The following is a 17,708-nucleotide window of genomic DNA, read 5'->3' on the forward strand; positions in this document are numbered from 1 at the left end:
GCACCTGGAAACTCCACACAGACACAATTCAAGGAGACCCAATAACAAGAAAAAAATTATATTTAAATTATGACCAAATAAACAATGATTTTTACAATTAACTCCTTTGTAATATTTAAAGGTTCTGTATAAATCTACGTAAAATGGACTGGAATGTTGTTCCCTCCTCAAAATCAGACCTGGACTTGTGTTTTGTTTCATTCACGTTTGAGTAACTCTTATTATTAGTCTGCCTAGTACAAAGTAAATTCACTAGTTGTAAACCTTCCCCATTTTCCTGTCGCAGATACAAGACGATAATAAAACCATCCACTTATCATCCGACTCCAAAGTGATTAAAACCTGGGAAATTTTTGAACAATTTAATTAATAGATTTTTTTCTATATATATCTATCTATAATATATGTGTGTGTGTGTGTGTATATATATATATATATATATATATATATATATATATATATATATATATATATATATATATATATATATATATATATATATATACACATATATATATATATATGTATACACATTTTTATATATATATATATATATATATATATATATATATATATATATATATATATATATATATATATATATATAAATGTGTTTCTCACCTTCCACGGTGGTTGGTCTCTCTCACCCTCATTGAGCTCGGGTCGTCTACCAGAGGCCTGGGAGCTTGACAGTTCTGCGCAGTATCTTTGCTGTTCCCAGTACTGCACTTTTCTGGACTGAGATGTTCCATTGTTTTTCCCGGTATCTGTTGAAGCCACTCTTCCAGTTTGGGGGTTACAGCCCCGAGTGTCCGATCACCACAGGCACCACTGATGCCTTTACTTTCCAGGCTCTCTCCAGCTCTTCCTTGAGCCCCTGGTATTTCTCTAGCTTCTCGTGTTCCTTTTTCCTGATATTACCATCGCTTGGTATTGCGATGTCCAACCACCACGGCTCTGCTCTGTTTCTTATCCACCACCACTATGTCTGGTTGGTTCGCCATCACCATCCTGTTAGTTTGTATCTAAAGTCCCACAGGATCTTGGCTCGGTCATTCTCCACAACCTTTGGAGGTGTTTCCCACCTTGATCCTGGGGTTCTCCAGCCCGTACTCTGCACAGATGTTTCTGTACACTATGCCCGCCACTTGGTTATGTCGCTCCATGTATGCTTTCCCTGCCAGCATCTTACACCCTGCAGTTATGTGCTGGACTGTCTCAGGAGCCTCTTTGCACAGTCTATATATATATATATATATATATATATATATATATATATATATATATATATATATATATATATATATATATATATATATATATAACTCAGCCTAATAATAATAAAGAACACAGCCTAATAAAAAAAAATAAAAATGTTAAAAAATTTAAAAAGGAACTCGGTCTAAAAAAAGAACTCAACCTAATAATAAAAAAGAACTCAGCCTAAAAAAAAAGACAAAATTTAAAAAAAATAAAATAAAATCAACCTATTAAAAAAATAATAAAAAATGTAAATTAAAAAAATAATTCAGCCTAATTAAAAAAAACAAAACAAAAACAGCTACCATTTAACCTTGAGTTCAGTAAAGGCAGTTCCAGAGCTGAAACCAGTGTGTGGAGTTTAAAAACACAGTGGAGCACTTCCTGTATTGTATCACCACATGACATCACAAGGTGGAACTAAGTGTTTTCTGTTTGAGAGAAGAACTCAGCTTAAACGTGCAGGTTTGTGAGTTAAACATGTGAATAAAACAAAACACAACTGCAGGTCTGTTTGTGTTTGTGACGAGGAAACGACATTAGAACATAAAACAAAAACCTTCTGTTTGCTTTGGCAGACGTTTGATTCTGACTCGTGTGTCTTTTTTACACTCGTCTCTCGTTTCTCTTGGACTCGCTGGGAGGTTTATATTAGGTGTTGTGGCGCAGACGCAGATTCCGCACAAAGCCCTCGGTTATTTATAGACTTTGGTCGTTTCTGTGAAACACGAGGTAACAGGACAGCTGCTCACGAGTTTACTCAAAGACACATGCAAAACTCAGACGCTTACACATGAATCAGATGAATATGGTGATTAACAAACTGAAAACAAAAAGTCTAAATGAAACCTAAGGCCTTGGAAGAGCAAACTGCTAGTGTTTTATTATTATTATTTAAAGATTTAGATTTTATTTGCACATATAGTAAAAAACAACAACATTTCAAACAGGTAGAAACAAAAGAAAATCAACAAACAAAAGGAAATCAATTTGTGAGTTTGGGCTAAATGATTCCAGAGGGTCGGGCTTTTAAATTGAGTTTTCTTGGATTTGTGGAGAGTCTCTGCCTCAAGTGGAGGAGTTCAAGTCTGTCGGGGTTTTGTTCTGGAGTGAGGGGAGGATGGAGCGTGTGATTGACAGGTGGACAGGTGCAGCGTGGGCAGTGATGCGGTCGCTGTATCGTTGTGGTGAAGAGGAGCTGAGTCGAAAGGTGAAGCTCTCGATTTAGCGTCCGTCTCTGTTCCTCCCCTCACCTCTGGTCATGAGCTCTGGGTAACGACAGAAAGGACGAGATCACCGATACAAGCGACACAAATGATTAGAGATTAGATTAGAGACAGAGTGAGGAGCTCAGTCACACGGGAGGAGCTCGGAGTAGAGCCGCTGCTCCTCCACGTGGAGAGGAGCGGCTGAGGGGAGGACGTCTGTTCCGGATGCCTCCTGGGCGTCTTCGTCGGGAGTTGTTCCGGGTACGTCCCACCAGGAGGAGGCCCTAGGGAAGACCGAGGACACTCTGGAGGGACTCTGTCTCTGGACTGGCCTGGGAACACCTTTGGTTCCCCGCGGAGGAGCTGGAGGAAGTTTCCGAGGTAAAGGAAAGTCTGGGAGTCCCTGCTTAGACTGATGCCCCCACCACCCGACCCCGGATAAAGCGGCAGAAAATGGATGGATGGATTTGTGGAAGTTCTGCAGGAACGTACGAGTAAAGCGATTTGGAGAAACGGGAGTAAAGTCGAGTCGGAAGTAACGCCTGATTTTTAATTTGGAAGGACAAAACATTAAATAATGCACAAAATCTGGTATTTTTAAGAATCAGAGGTGGAGACTTGCAAGTTGTGACTTGGACTCAAGTCTTAGAGTTGAGTCACTATTTTTAGGACTTAAGACTTGACTTGATAAAATGGACTAAGACTTGGGACTCGACTTGGACTTGAAGGTCAATGACTTGGAATTTGACTCGGACTTAAGGCCTGTGACTTGAGAAGATTCGAGAAGCTTTTTTAAATCTGAATTGTTTCTATTCTGACCATAATCATTCACACTAAGATCTTGTCAAAAAATTAAAAAAAAGAAAAATTAACATTTCTACAAAATTAGCATTTCTGCATCTGTATAAACGCTATAAATACTCATACATAAATATACTATGATTTTTTAAGTACAATTTATCTTCAAAATTATATAAATTGCAAAATATCTATTTTTCTTTTATAAAGAAGAATTTTATGGAGCTAAATTATTCCCTGATTGTGGGACAGATGGGCTGGCGTGGGTCGTGTTGTGTTTTAGTTTTAGTTTTTCCTCGAGTGAAGCAGAAAAGAGGAGCCACTGTCTGTGGGAATGTTCATGTACGTTAGCTGTATTAGGTATTTTGGTTTAAAGACTTGAAATGACTTGAAGGTCGAAGCAGACGACTTGGACTTGTCTTGGACTTACGGGCCAGTGACTCGAGACTCGACTTGGTGGTGAAGGACGTCTGCGAGTCCCTGTTTAGACTGATGCCCCCGCGACCCGACCCCGGATAAGAGGAAGAAAATGGATGGATTTGTGGAAGTTCTGCACAAGGGAAGTTAAAAAATCTCTGCAGTGTCTCAGTACATGAAAAAGTACATGAAAAAAACTGTCAAAAGAAAAACATTTGACAAATATGAACAAACAAATACAGTATATGTTTACATTAATACATTAAATATTGTATTTTCTGGACAGAGGAGCAGATGCGGACGATCTGTGTGAATACTTCATAAATCTGAAACATTTCTTTTGCATTAATAAAATCTTGTGGAGATATGTCATACATGTAAAACCCCAAACCATGTCACAATGCATGATGCGGCACGGTGGCTGAGCGGTTAGCACTCATCCCTCACAGCAAGAACATTCTGGGTTTGATCCCTGCGTCGCCTGGGCCTTTCTGAAAAAGGTTCATGTAAAAATTGTGCGCTGTCCCTGTCTCTAAATAAATAAATACATGTACGGATGTAAAGATTCAACTATAATATCATGTCATCAAGTGTGAAACATTTATACAGGAGCAAAATTTACTCAAAACACCAAGAGACTTCATCATTTTTCTACAAACATGATTTAGATGTTGTTAATTCTATTATTTACTGTCTAACAATGTTTTCAAAAATAGTAAAAAAATAAAAATAATAATAATAAAAGACAAAAAAGCAGATATATGTTTTGCAAATAAACATGACATTTATTTTATTATTTTGAGTTAATTCTTTTACATTTTTCCTTGGTAAAGAATGCGGATGCGGTCCATGTATTTATATAGAACGGGGCGCGTCCTATTTCTGTTCCCTTGCCTCCTCACCTCAAATCCTCAACAACTCCTCGACTCCTCAGCTCTCGACCACGCCCACAACGGAGAAGAAACCAATAGAAAACCAACAGAAAGTCTTATTTTTTTTCCACGGTGGGCGGGGTTAATGCTTCACAGTAGGAGTAGGAGTCGCATCTGAGCAAAAAAAAAAAAAAAAAAAAGTCACGAGAATCTGGAAATAGGACGCGCCCAAGCTTCACCAGCCCCCGGATCCGATTGGCCAGCGACGCATCACGCCTCTAACATCCCTCCAATCCCCGCCCCCCGTGTGTGCGTCGTGCGTCCCGGCCGTGCGTCCTGACAGCGCGGCACGAGGAGGAGTTCCCCGCTGTCTCCGGCGCACTCTCCGCTGCCCCCGTGCGCGTCCTCTCCCCGTGTCCTGCCGCAGAAAAACGCGTTGTTTGGGGGACTACAGCGGGACTATGGAGCCTTTAGTGGCCGCGATCGACCAGGGCACCAGCTCCACCCGGTTCCTGGTGAGTTCTGTTATGTTTTTTCATCTTTACGCACGGCTTCAATGTCACTCTGCGCGTCTTGGAGATTAATGACACGTAGCCCACGCGCGGATTTCAGCGTTTGCATCACGCTGGAGTTTTGAAATTACGTAATCTGAATTATCTGGAACGCGTTTTGATTCATGTTTGACCGTAACTTTGGGTGAGACGCGAGTGAGTAACAAGAAGTTGAAGAAATCCGACTCCACTCTGGACCGAGTGGAGGAATGTAAATAAAAAAAGAGTTGGTCTGGTTGTGTCACGCCGCGGTGTTGTGAGTGAATCCGTGAGACTTTTACGGGTTTAAATCGTCCGTGTGCGTGCGGAACGTGACGTGAACCCACGAGAAAAGTGAAACATAAAGGACTGTTGTGTGTCCGTGTGTCTCCAGAGCGAAGGAGGAGGAGGAGGAGACTGGAGGACACAAGACTCTCTTCAAACTGTCTTAAATGTGTCACTTTTCTGGTGCAGGGTTTACTACTACTACTACTACTACTACTACTACTACTACTACTACTACTACTACTACTACTACTACTACTACTGTACTCCATAGACATGTCATTGCTTCGTTGTGAATGTCTCAGAGTTCGCTGTGAGATAATATTTTGACCCCCACAGTACATTGACCCCGGGGTGTAAAACCCCCCCCCTATAGGATTTTGACTCCTCTTACTTTTTCCTTTAGTAGTTTCTTATCTGATCTGATCTTTGGCATATTCTGATTAGTTTTAAAGTAATAAACACATCTACTATTAACTTCCTTCATTTCAAACCAAATTTTTTGAAAATGAACTCTCACGGGTCATTTTCGGTGGAGATTAGGGACTTTTCCACCTGCTGAAAGATGAAATTACCTTTAATAGACTGAAACACTATGCGCTTGTTCAAAGGGAAGACAACTGGAGATGCTCACAGAGGAGATTCCTTGAAAACTGCTGATTTCATATGGACTGACCCTTATACAGAGCAATCTTGTCACTTTTTATATATAGAAGTCTGTATGCAGATTTAAAAAAAAAAAAAAAATAAATAAAAATAATATAATAAATAAAATTAATTTAAAAAAATATATATATATATATATATATATATATAATTTTATTTATATATATATTATATATATATATATATATATATATATATATATATATATATATATATATGATTTTCATATTAAAATATTAACAAAACATAGAAAAAAAAAAAAAAACAGAACAAAAACAATAAAAACACTGATCACACACAGACAATTATCACTGATAATAAAATGAAAACTTGTAAATATTCATATCACGTTCAGTATTGTACATGTCGCAGTAAAAATAACTTAGTTTTCAAAAATTCTAGTAAAAGTCTCCAAATGTCCTCGAAGTCCTCAGCTTTTCCTCTAAATAAACGTGAGTCTTTCCAACACAAGACGTCATTTCCACAGTCCAAACTTTTACAGGAGGCACATCCACATTTTTCCAAAATAAAGTGACAGTCGTCCTGGTCTGCAGGACCAAAATCCACCAGTGTCACTTGTTTTTTATTAAGAACAAAATCACTGGGATAAAACCCCAATATACAGAGAACTGCCCCATGAGGAACTTCTGCACCGACTGCACTTGATGTTGTACCAATCACAGATTTCCAGTCGTTCTGCTGTGACTTCAGTGATATGAACCTGACCTCACATGGACGGACATTTATGTCCCATCAGAACTGCAATTAAACTGATCTATTCATCGCATAAAGACGCCCAAAATAAATCTTTTGTAAGACTGAAAAAAACATTTAAACACGTGATTTTAAGTGAAGTTATTGATTACAGAAACATTTAACAAATCTTCTCCTATCATCTATTTCACTTCTCAGTAGATCAGCCCTGTTTATTTTAAAGGGCCCATCTCATGCAAAAGCAACTTTTCAGAGCTTTCTTTTTTTTTTTTATTTAAACAAATTGCAGTGTATTTCTGCCTCCCTCCCACACGACAACGAACTAAAGCTGCTACAACAGTGACGCTGCAGATTCACCTATGACGTAGCAGAAAGCGCGTCGCACCCGCCCCCCTCCCCCACTTCACACTCGGTGGTGGTGAGACACTATTGTAGCCACAGCTGCCCTGAGACGACTGATGGAAGTGAGGCTGCCAATCTGCGCCATCGCCCCTTTGACCACCAGTAACGCTCACACACACTCCACTTTCATAAGGCCTTTTCGCACAGGATCAACCCAACCTGGGGACGTCTGGTAATTTGCAAATTCCCGTCCCACGTCTGTGTTACTTGCAGCACATTCGCACGTATAAACAAAGTCTGTAAACGACTCTGTTTTACTGACACTGACTGAGATTGAAAGAGAAAAGAACACGACAAGAAAATAAAGAGATAGAAAAGACGCAGAATTACAGCAACAAACACTGAGATGCAGATTCATCCGTGTATCATTCGTTCATTCATTTTTCAATATAAAACCAAAAATAAGAAAACTAAAAAAGAACAATTTTCTTCGTTTTTTCAGTTTTCGATTTTGTGTTTAAATGAAAAATGGAAAAAACGGATAACGACCGTTTCCCGTTTACGTGACTTCAGTGACTGCGATGCCGGACTTTTGCATCGCGTACGGACTGAACCAGGACTGATCCAGGTCCGAGACCAGACCAGGACCAGAGCGGGACTGAGACCGGGACCAGACCGGGACCAGAGCGGGACTGAGACCGGGACCAGACCGGAACTGAGACCGGGACCAGACCGGAACTGAGACCGGGACCAGACCGGAACTGAGACCGGGACCAGACCGGAACTGAGACCGGGACCAGACCGGAACTAAGACCGGGACCAGAGCAGAACTGAGACCGGGACCAGACCGGAACAGAGACCGAGACAAGACCAGGACCAGACTGGGACCAGACCGGAGGCTCAGAGCCCACGGCAGGACCGGAGCTTGAAGCTGAGGCTTGGACCCCCTTGAGGCTCGGAGTCCGCTCTGGTCCCGCTCTGGTCCCGGTCTGGTCCCGGTCTGGTCCCGGTCTGTCCCGGTCTCAGTCCCCGCTCTGGTCCCGGTCTGGTCCCGGTCTCAGTCCTCGGTCCGGTCTGGTCCCGCTCTGGTCCGGTCGGTCTCAGTCCCGCTCTGGTCCCTGGTCCCGCTCTGGTCCCGGTCTGGTCCCGGTCTCAGTCCCGCTCTGGTCCCGGTCTGGTCCCGCTCTGGTCCCGGTCTGGTCTCGGACCTGGATCAGTCCTGGTTCAGTTCGTATGCGGTGCAAAAGTTCGGCATCACAGTCACTGAAGTCACGTAAACGGGAAATGGCCGTTATCCGTTTTTTCCATTTTTCGTTTAAACACAAAATCGAAAACTGAAAAAACGAATCGTTATCCGTTTTTTCATTTTGGTTTTGGAGACAAATAATGAAGAAAACTGTTGTTTTTTCGTTTTCTTATTTTTGGTTTTACATTGAAAAACGAATGAACGAACGATACACGGATTCAGATTCATACAGGACTCGTTTTATCACCGGAACGTCTGCGTTTGGAGAAATATAGTAGGTCATTACAGACATGGCGCATTCACACGGTATTAAGATCTCAGGCATCGTCCACAATTATTACAAATCACCAAAGGTCCACAGGTAAAACTAATCCCGTACGAATAGGACTATACTAGACAATGTAGGTGAAGTGTCTTGCCCAAGTACACAACAGTTTTCTTAAGTCTTAAGTCCCGACCAGACCCGGCCCTGCTGAGCTTCAGAGATCTGAGGTCAGGCTTTGACGAGGAGATCTGGCCTCAGATCTGTGGAGGGGCGAGCTCACACACTAAAGAAAAGATTTTCAGTGTCATACAGTCATGAAACGTCTCTGTTCTGCTCCAAACCAAATGTGTTTACTGGTCATGACGAGTATCGGAAATCAGATACTAATCGATACTAAAACGAGTATCGAAACTAGATACTCGTTTTCGCAGGTATCAATACTAAAAAAGTCCATTCACGGGACAAAAGTGAACCTTTCCTGAATGTGTTTAGAATGATCTGGAGCTGGATCAGAACAAGTATAAGAGCACAGAGACGAGTATACGCCCATGGACCTGGTTTAGACCTGGTTTAGACCTGGTTTAGACCTGGTTTAGACCTGGACCACTGAGGGTTACACAAATATAAAGACACATAGGAACTGAAAAGAAAGTACGACCTGTTTAATGTTGTAAAAATGGTCTAAAGAAAATGTTGTTTATTACACTAACGCCTTGGAAATAAAAATTCATACAAACATATAAAACCCACTTGGCCTTTTTTATTGTTTGTTTTTTGTTAATAATTTCCAACGAGGTAAAACAAGGTGACTTATTACAAACGCAGGAGTTAAAAACATAAAATGGATGAGTTATTTGACAGCGTCGTGACCTCTGCGTTCACGTTTACATTGTTTACATTCTCGTCTCCTCGAGTGTCCCCCTCAGACCCTCAGACCCTCAGACGGGACACGAGACGCATATTATAACTCAAGTGACACCGCGGGATTACTCAAGTACAAGGACAAAGTCACGGGCCGGGAAATTACGAGTAAAGGAGATCTGGAGAAACGGGAGTCAAGTCGAGTCGGAAGTAACGTCTGTTTTTTAATTAGGAAGGAAAGAACGTTAAATAATGCACAAAGTCTGGTATTTTTAAGAATCAGAGGTGGAGACTTGGACTCGGGTCTTAGGCTACGTTCAGACTGAACGGCTTAATGCTCAATTTGGATTTATTTATTTTTTTTGTGAAATCTGATGTTTTTGTGAGGTCGTTCACATTTCCAAATAATTGCAACTTGTATGTGACTCCAGTGTGAACATTAAACGGCCCAAAAGTGTCCCACATGTGACACTGGAGACACGACGACGTCAACCGCAGCGAGCGTGTTCAACAAGAAACCAGAGTTTTGTGTCTTGGGCAGTGTAGACGGAAACTCTACGGCGAAATGTGTTCAACTTATGGTCCCGGTCAAGCAGAAGTAAACAACAAGGTCAAAAATTCAAGTTCATGCATCTGATATAAAAATGTATTGAACAGATACATATGTACTCTAGTTTATCAAACTGTTGACCTTTTTTCTGTACCATTTTTGGTTCTAAAGTTCCATACGTTTTAAACAGACCATGTATGAAACATGGAACAAAAATTATTTCCCAAATTTCAAAGACCCAAAAATCATGTAAATAAATGTTTGTATTTCATCATATCTTGTGTTATTCCATCTTTGAACTGTTGATGAAGGGACAGGATTTAAAAAAAAAAAAAAGTATTTAAAATGATAAAAATGTTCTTGGAAGGACTGACATATTTTATAGAAATAGTTTCTTTCATTTTGAAGTAATATTAAAGTTTTCAGAAGAAAAAAGTGACAAATGATGTAAAATCCTGCACCTTCTACTTGTTTGTACAATTTTCCCTCCGTTACTTTTCCCTCCGTTACTTTTCCCTCCGTTACCATGAACTTTCTTAATAAAAAATCTCATGAGTCAAAAAGTAAGAGGTTTTTCAACCTAATCTTGTACCATATGGTAGAAAACTATATGAAGCAAATATTCAAACCAGTTTGTTAAGGATATGTAAGTGAGAACCAAGAGTTATCACTGTTTGGATTTATTGTCCAAAAAGTGCTGCATATTTCATTCCCTCCGTTACCAACATGAGTTTTTACATTTTTTTGTCTTGAACTTGAAAGAATCTCACAGGTTTAACTTGACCCTGTTGGAGTGTAACTCTTTCCTACATTCTGATACTTTACTTATTTCAATAGTTCCTCTAGTTACTGAATAAGAGACATTTGAATGTCAAAAATCTGACCCTGTTTCCCTCCGTTACCACTTGACTGGACCCAGTTACACTCTGGAGGTGGTTTCAGATTTTTGCGTTTTTAAGCCCCAAAAACGCCGTCACCGTCTAAACGAAAGACACTTCTGATCAAATATTTTGTCATTTTTTACCCACAAGCGTTGTCGTGTAAACAGACACTAAGAGAGTAGTTGTAGTAATGATTTGTGTGCAGGAGTAAAGTGTTGTGTTTTGTTTGAACAGAGCTCTGACCCACTGATCTGTCATCGACTTCCTGTTCTGACCTTTGTCTTGTTTGGCCGCGTCGTCTCTTATCAGACAGATTTGCCCGTACGTGTGCTGGACTTAAAGCTGCACACTGTAACTTTTGGATTTTGGCTCCGTCACCTGCTTGTTTCTATGGAGATGTCACTGCTCTGCCTGCAATGTTCCAAAGTGTGACGTTAAACAGCTCTACTTCACATTTATTCAGTTACAGGTGGTTTTATTGCTCAAAAATCCTTAGAAAAACATCATTCTGACTGTGAGCGGGGGTCGCCTCTCCACAGATCTGACCTGGAACTTCTTGGTCGTCTGGTTTGGTCTCCGTGAAGATAGAAAGTTTGAATGCCATACTGTGGAACATTCCTGTCAGTATAACACGTTTTGAAGTTCGATATATCGTTGAGTAAATGTAAACGATAATACTGACACTAATTTAAAGGTTGTATGGAGGATTTTTTTTTGTTTCAAACTGTCAGTGAAAGATTAAAATACCATTACAGAGACGCAGCAGCTTTGTAATTATGATGACAAAAAAAAAAAGAAAGAAAATCTATCAACTGTGGACGTGTTGAGGCCAGATAAACATCAGCCAATAGAAAACGAGGCTCCCTCATTTTCTATTGGCTGTTAGGTTGTCAATCAAACTCCCTAGTGTAACTGACTCGTCGGAGCGCGGGGATTACGTGGTTTACGCAGCGGTTCTTAGAGGCATTTTCGAACTGTCGCTTCCTCGCATTTCGCACAAAGTTTGTCGCGACGGCGGACGAGAATCCACGACCGGTTCGCCGCAAAAGAAAGTCCGTTTTTGAGGTCGCTGAAAGAAGAAGAGAAGTGGAAAAGTAGCAAAGCCAAACTGAGGTGATTCTTGGAGATCTCGTCCAGCGATGGCGCGACCGAAGCAGACGAAGGGTCTAAAAACTGATGCGTCGGTCGCTGAATTACTTCTAGACAGGAAACTTCAACAGTGATTCTGAACGCGCACAAGGACTGTCGCTGTATTTCTCTTCCCTTAAAAAAATCCTCTATACAACCTTTAAGACACTGACGCAAAAACCAAAGAACAGATTTTTTTTTGTAATTTTATTTTACATTTTTTCTTAAGATAACCCAGTGTAAATCATAATTACAAAAAATAATAATAGTAATAATACAAATAATACTAATAATAACTGTATCCAGACATGTTTTCATAACCATGCATATAGTTTTCTTTCTCTTTTTATTTTTTTTGATCATGCACAATTCTTATGTTTTTTTCCCCCGTTCACCGGGTCCCAGACTGATGGTAAATAAACTTCTCCTGCCTCAGAATCTAGAGTCTCCTCTATGGAGTAAGAAAGCTGTCAAAAACATTCGTGCGCATAAAATAGAAATCCGTGCATATTTGTCTGTAGTTGTGCATAAAATAAATATTTGTAAACTCTCAAATGAGTCCAGTCGTACATAAAATATATTTTGTGTATTTTATCCATCAGAATACGAACTGAAAAATTACGACGTCATGAATTACAATCACGAAATGAAAATTTACGATTACGCTTTCATCAGTACGAATACGAATTCACAGACGGAACTTTACTGTCAAAAATACGTCATCACTTCACAGACATTATTCATCGAGCAGAAGAAACATCGATCAAGATCAAGACTGTGCAGCTCAAGTTTGTATCAGAGTAAAAACAGAGTAAAAGCACAAGAAGCTACAACAGAACAACAAGTGGGTTCATTAAAATCTATTGTAAAAATGTCTTGAATTCGGAAACTGAACGCTGCTGTATAATATTAATGATATAGAAACACCTCCTTTGAACGGGAAATTGCACCTATATGTTAGAAAACATAGTGGAGCCAGTTGGAAACATCAGACGTAACGTTATCCCAGGGCTAATTAACAAATATCAGGTTCTCTGTATGTTTAGATTAAAACATTCACGACTACAGCCACAGCGAGCATCAGTCAGTCAGTACACAATATTATACAGCAGCGTTCGGTTCCTGAATTCAAGACATTTTTACAATAGATTTTAATGAACCCACTTGTTGTTCTGTTGTAGCTTCTTGTGCTTTTACTCTGTTTTTACTCTCTGCTACAAACTTGAGCTGCACAGTCTTGATCTTGATCGATGTTTCTTCTGCTCGATGATAATGTCTGTGACGTATTTTTGACAGTAAAGTTCCGTCTGTGAATTCGTACTGATGAAAGCGTAATCGTACATTTTCATTTGGTGATTGTAATTCTTGACGTCGTAACTTTTCATTTCGTCATAATTCTGATGGACAAAATACACACAATATATTTTATGTACGACTGGACTCATTTAAGAGTTTACAAATATTTATTTTATGCACAACTACAGACAAATATGCACGGATTTCTGTTCTATGCGCACAAATATTTTTGACAGCTTCTTACTCCATACTCCTCCCTCTGTATAACCATTTCTGGCCCTTTCTGAGCTGATTTTTTTACTCATGTGACTCTTTTTGGGATCGAGTTTTGTCTTAATCATGTGTTGTGCTTCGTGTCGTAAACATGAGGTAACGAGAACCGATTTATGCCTCACGATCAGCATTCGTAGGTCGCAAGAAAATCAAACCTCTTTGAAATCCAGTCGCGTCTCGTGAGGGTTTCACTGTTGAAGTCGTTCGTAAAGTGTGAGAACATGAATCGTGAGCGTTGAACTTTTAAACCCTGCAATTTGGTCGTACAGTTTGAGCCGGGGCAGAGTGACACGATCGAAAATATCACGCAGCGTCACACGTCCGACACAACGCCCACGACCTGCTGTAAATAACCAGCAGAATTAAACACTTCAGTACTTCATTTACATCTGTAATGAGTCAAAGAAGTGAATTCAACTTTTTACAGCTCAGATCTCATTGTATAACCAAAAAATAAGCAAACATTTATCAACAGTGCAAAAAAAAAAAAAAAAAAGTACAAACTAGGGATGTAACAAAAACCTAAATATCGTGATATCGTATCGTCAAAAGTCTCACAATAATACCGTTGGCTGTCAAGTTCCTTTGCTTAAATCCATAGTTTTATAGAAGCAACATCTTATAAACATCAGGAACTACATATCCCATGATTCATTTCAGTGCAGACGACGTGAAGAAATATGTTTTTTACTTGAATTTTTGGGATTATGACGGAAATGATTCACACCAAAATCTTGTCAAGGTATTTTAAAAGCAGAAAAGTGTCACATCTACAATTACATCAGCCTCTTCAAAATATCGCAATAATCGTAATAATAATAATAATAATAATAATAATAATAATAATAATAATAATAATAATAGTAATAATAATAATATAATCGTAATAATAATAATAATATCGTAATAATAATCGTAATAATAATATAATAATATAATAATAATAATAATAATATAATAATAATAATAATAATAATATAGTAATAATAATAATAATAATAGTAATATAATAATAATAATAATAATAATAAGTAATAATAATAATAATAATAATATATATAATAATAATAATAATATAATATAGTAATAATAATAATAGTAATAATAATAATAATAATAATAATATATAGTAATAATAATATAAGTAATAATAATAATAGTAAGTAATAATAATAGTAATAATAATAATAACAGTAATAATAATAGTAATAGTAATAAATAATAGTAATAGTAATAATAATAGTAATAATAATAATAATAGTAATAATAATAGTAATAGTAATAGTAATAAATAATAATAATAAATCATATAATATAATAATAATAATAATAATAATAATCGTGTGCTGTATATCGTGATAATATCGTACCGAGAGATTTGGATATCGTTACATCCCTAGTACAAACGATAAATATTGACCCACAAAATTATAATTCCAGCTTTCATATGTTGAACTGAGTGCAGGAAAACATTAGGACAAAATATAGTCTGATAATAAAACCAAGATGTCGCCCAACCCTGTGTTTATCTAATCTACTGCCTCCTTCACAAGAATCAAAACAACGATTAAAGAGATAGTATAACTAGATAGAACTCTCTGGAAGTTGTATATCTCCTATATACAGTGTTGGGGAGTAACTGATTACATGTACCAGAGTTACGTAATCAGAGTACAAATGATGAGTAACTGTATTCGGTTACAGTTACTGTTTCAGTGAGTGGGAATTGGATTACAGTTACTTTGTTGAAATAAATGGATTACACAGAGGGATTTTCCTGTTTTCACATTTTGGGCTAAACCAGAACTAAAACCAGGTCTAAACCAGGTCTAAACCAGGTCTAAACCAGGTCTAAACCAGGACTAAAACAAGACTAAAACCAGGACTAAAACAGGACTAAAACAGGACTAAATTAGGACTAAATTCAGGAATAAAGCAAGACTAAACCAGAACCAATACCAGGACTAAACCAGGTCTAAACCAGGTCTAAAACAGGACTAAAACAAGGACTAAAACAGGACTAAAACCAGGACTAAAACAGGACTAAATTAGGACTAAATCCAGGAATAAAGCAAGACTAAACCAGAACCAATACCAGGACTAAACCAGGTCTAAACCAGGACTAAAACAGGACTAAAACCAGGACTAAAACAGGAATAAAACCAGGACTAAAACAGGACTAAATTAGGACTAAAACAGGACTAAAACCAGGACTAAAACAGGACTAAATTAGGACTAAAACAGGACTAAAACAGGACTAAAACCAGGACTAAAACAGGACTAAAACCAGGACTAAAACAGGACTAAATTAGGACTAAATCCAGGAATAAAGCAAGACTAAACCAGAACCAATACCAGGACTAAACCAGGTCTAAACCAGGACTAAACAGGACTAAAACCAGGACTAAAACAGGACTAAAACCAGGACTAAAACAGGACTAAATTAGGACTAAACAGGACTAAAACCAGGACTAAAACAGGACTAAATTAGGACTAAAACAGGACTAAAAACAGGACTAAATTAGGACTAAAACAGGACTAAAACCAGGACTAAAACAGGACTAAATTAGGACTAAATCCAGGAATAAAGCAAGACTAAACCAGAACCAATACCAGGACTAAACCAGGTCTAAACCAGGACTAAAACAGGACTAAAACCAGGACTAAAACAGGACTAAATTAGGACTAAAACAGGACTAAAACCAGGACTAAACAGGACTAAAAGGACTAAAACCAGGACTAAAACAGGACTAAAATCAGGACTAAAACAGGACTAAAACCAGGACTAAAACAGGACTAAATTAGGACTAAATCCAGGAATAAAGCAAGACTAAACCAGAACCAATACCAGGACTAAACCAGGTCTAAAACCAGAACCGATACCAGGACTAAACAATATGACACTAACAGTAGGTGGACATACTTAAAGGCAGCAGTGTCTCATATAAAATATATTTTTTTATCAATAATATTTTTAATACGGTTAAGGAAAGACTGGGCTTTTTATTTTCTTTTTAACAGACAAAACATTTTATGTTCAGATCCTCGTCTTTTCTTCTCTACAGTAAAACAAAAGTCTGTTCATGGAGACTTGGGCTCAACAGACAATTTGAAGAAAACAAACATGAATTTTCAGGATGTTGTTTCTACATTCATGTAGTTTTAAAAAACACGACAATATCAAGTAATCCAAAGTATTCAGATTACGTTACTCACCATAAATAATTTAATGGATTACGTTACAAACTACATTTTGGACTATGTAATCTGTAATCTGTAGGGGATTACATTTTAAAAGTCACCTTCACAACACTGCCTGTAGAATTCCATGGAAATATAAAGTTAAAACTGTACTCCAGAACATCCTCCATGCAGCCAGGTCAGGTTTGTGGAGATGCAAGCCGACTCACAGTGTGGACTCATGTATCAGGTTGTTTTTTCCCGATCATATAGCCCAAAATGTGAAAAAAAGTAAAATACTGCCCTGTAATCCATTTATTCTAACAATGTAAAGGTAATCCAACTACCACTCACTGTAACCGAATACAGTTACTCATCATTTGTACTCTGATTACGTAACTCTGGTACATGTAATCTGTTACTCCCCAACACTGAATATAAATGATCACAAGACCAAATGAACCTCTTTGGACTCGTGTGGACTCGTGACACGCTTGTATTTGAGTCTGTTTTCGGGAAAAGTTCCATACTGTGGCTTTAGAACGAGACCAGGTTTGTTCTGATCTGACTGTGGCGACGTTCTTGACTCTGGAGCTGTAGAGGAAATGTGTCTGAGGTTATTGTTTTACGGGGCTGAGAGTTTAAAGAGTGCGAGTTAATATTTGCCTCCTCTCTTCCTCTGTTTGTCCACTATCTCCGTCCGTCTAGACTGGACCGAAACACTCCAGACTTATCGAGCTTTTTACTCAGTTTATCAAATTCTTTTCAATATCGGTCTGGTCTGTGAATCTAATAATTTGCCCTTAAAAGCTGCATTGTATTACTTTTGTGCAGGAGGATCCGTCACGTACTTTTCTCCATGTTATAACGTTGTTCCCTCATCAAAAAAAACAAACACGTGTGAAGAGGTTTTAGATGTCGACCCTGGATCCAGTG

General features: G+C 38.5%; 1 protein-coding gene across 6 annotated transcripts in view; it reads left to right on the forward strand.

Moving 5' to 3' along the window:
• Positions 1 to 4,811: 4,811 nt before the first annotated feature.
• LOC110159956 (glycerol kinase-like) overlaps positions 4,812 to 17,708 on the forward strand; it is a 58,310-nt gene continuing 45,413 nt past the window's right edge. For 3 of the 6 annotated variants that reach the window (XM_055152991.1, XM_055152992.1, XM_055152996.1), the window contains exon 1: positions 4,865 to 5,070. In XM_055152991.1, coding sequence (XP_055008966.1) covers positions 5,017 to 5,070 — 54 coding nt within the window. In that variant the 5' untranslated portion in view covers positions 4,865 to 5,016. Of the gene's footprint in view, positions 5,071 to 17,708 lie in introns of all 6 variants that reach the window. The other 3 variants (XM_055153004.1, XM_055153001.1, XM_055152999.1) reach the window with 3 other exon arrangements.

Source organism: Boleophthalmus pectinirostris, unplaced genomic scaffold, assembly GCF_026225935.1.
Source record: "Boleophthalmus pectinirostris isolate CB_2022bp ecotype Guang Dong unplaced genomic scaffold, ASM2622593v1 HiC_scaffold_1, whole genome shotgun sequence".
Lineage (NCBI taxonomy): Eukaryota > Metazoa > Chordata > Actinopteri > Gobiiformes > Gobiidae > Boleophthalmus > Boleophthalmus pectinirostris.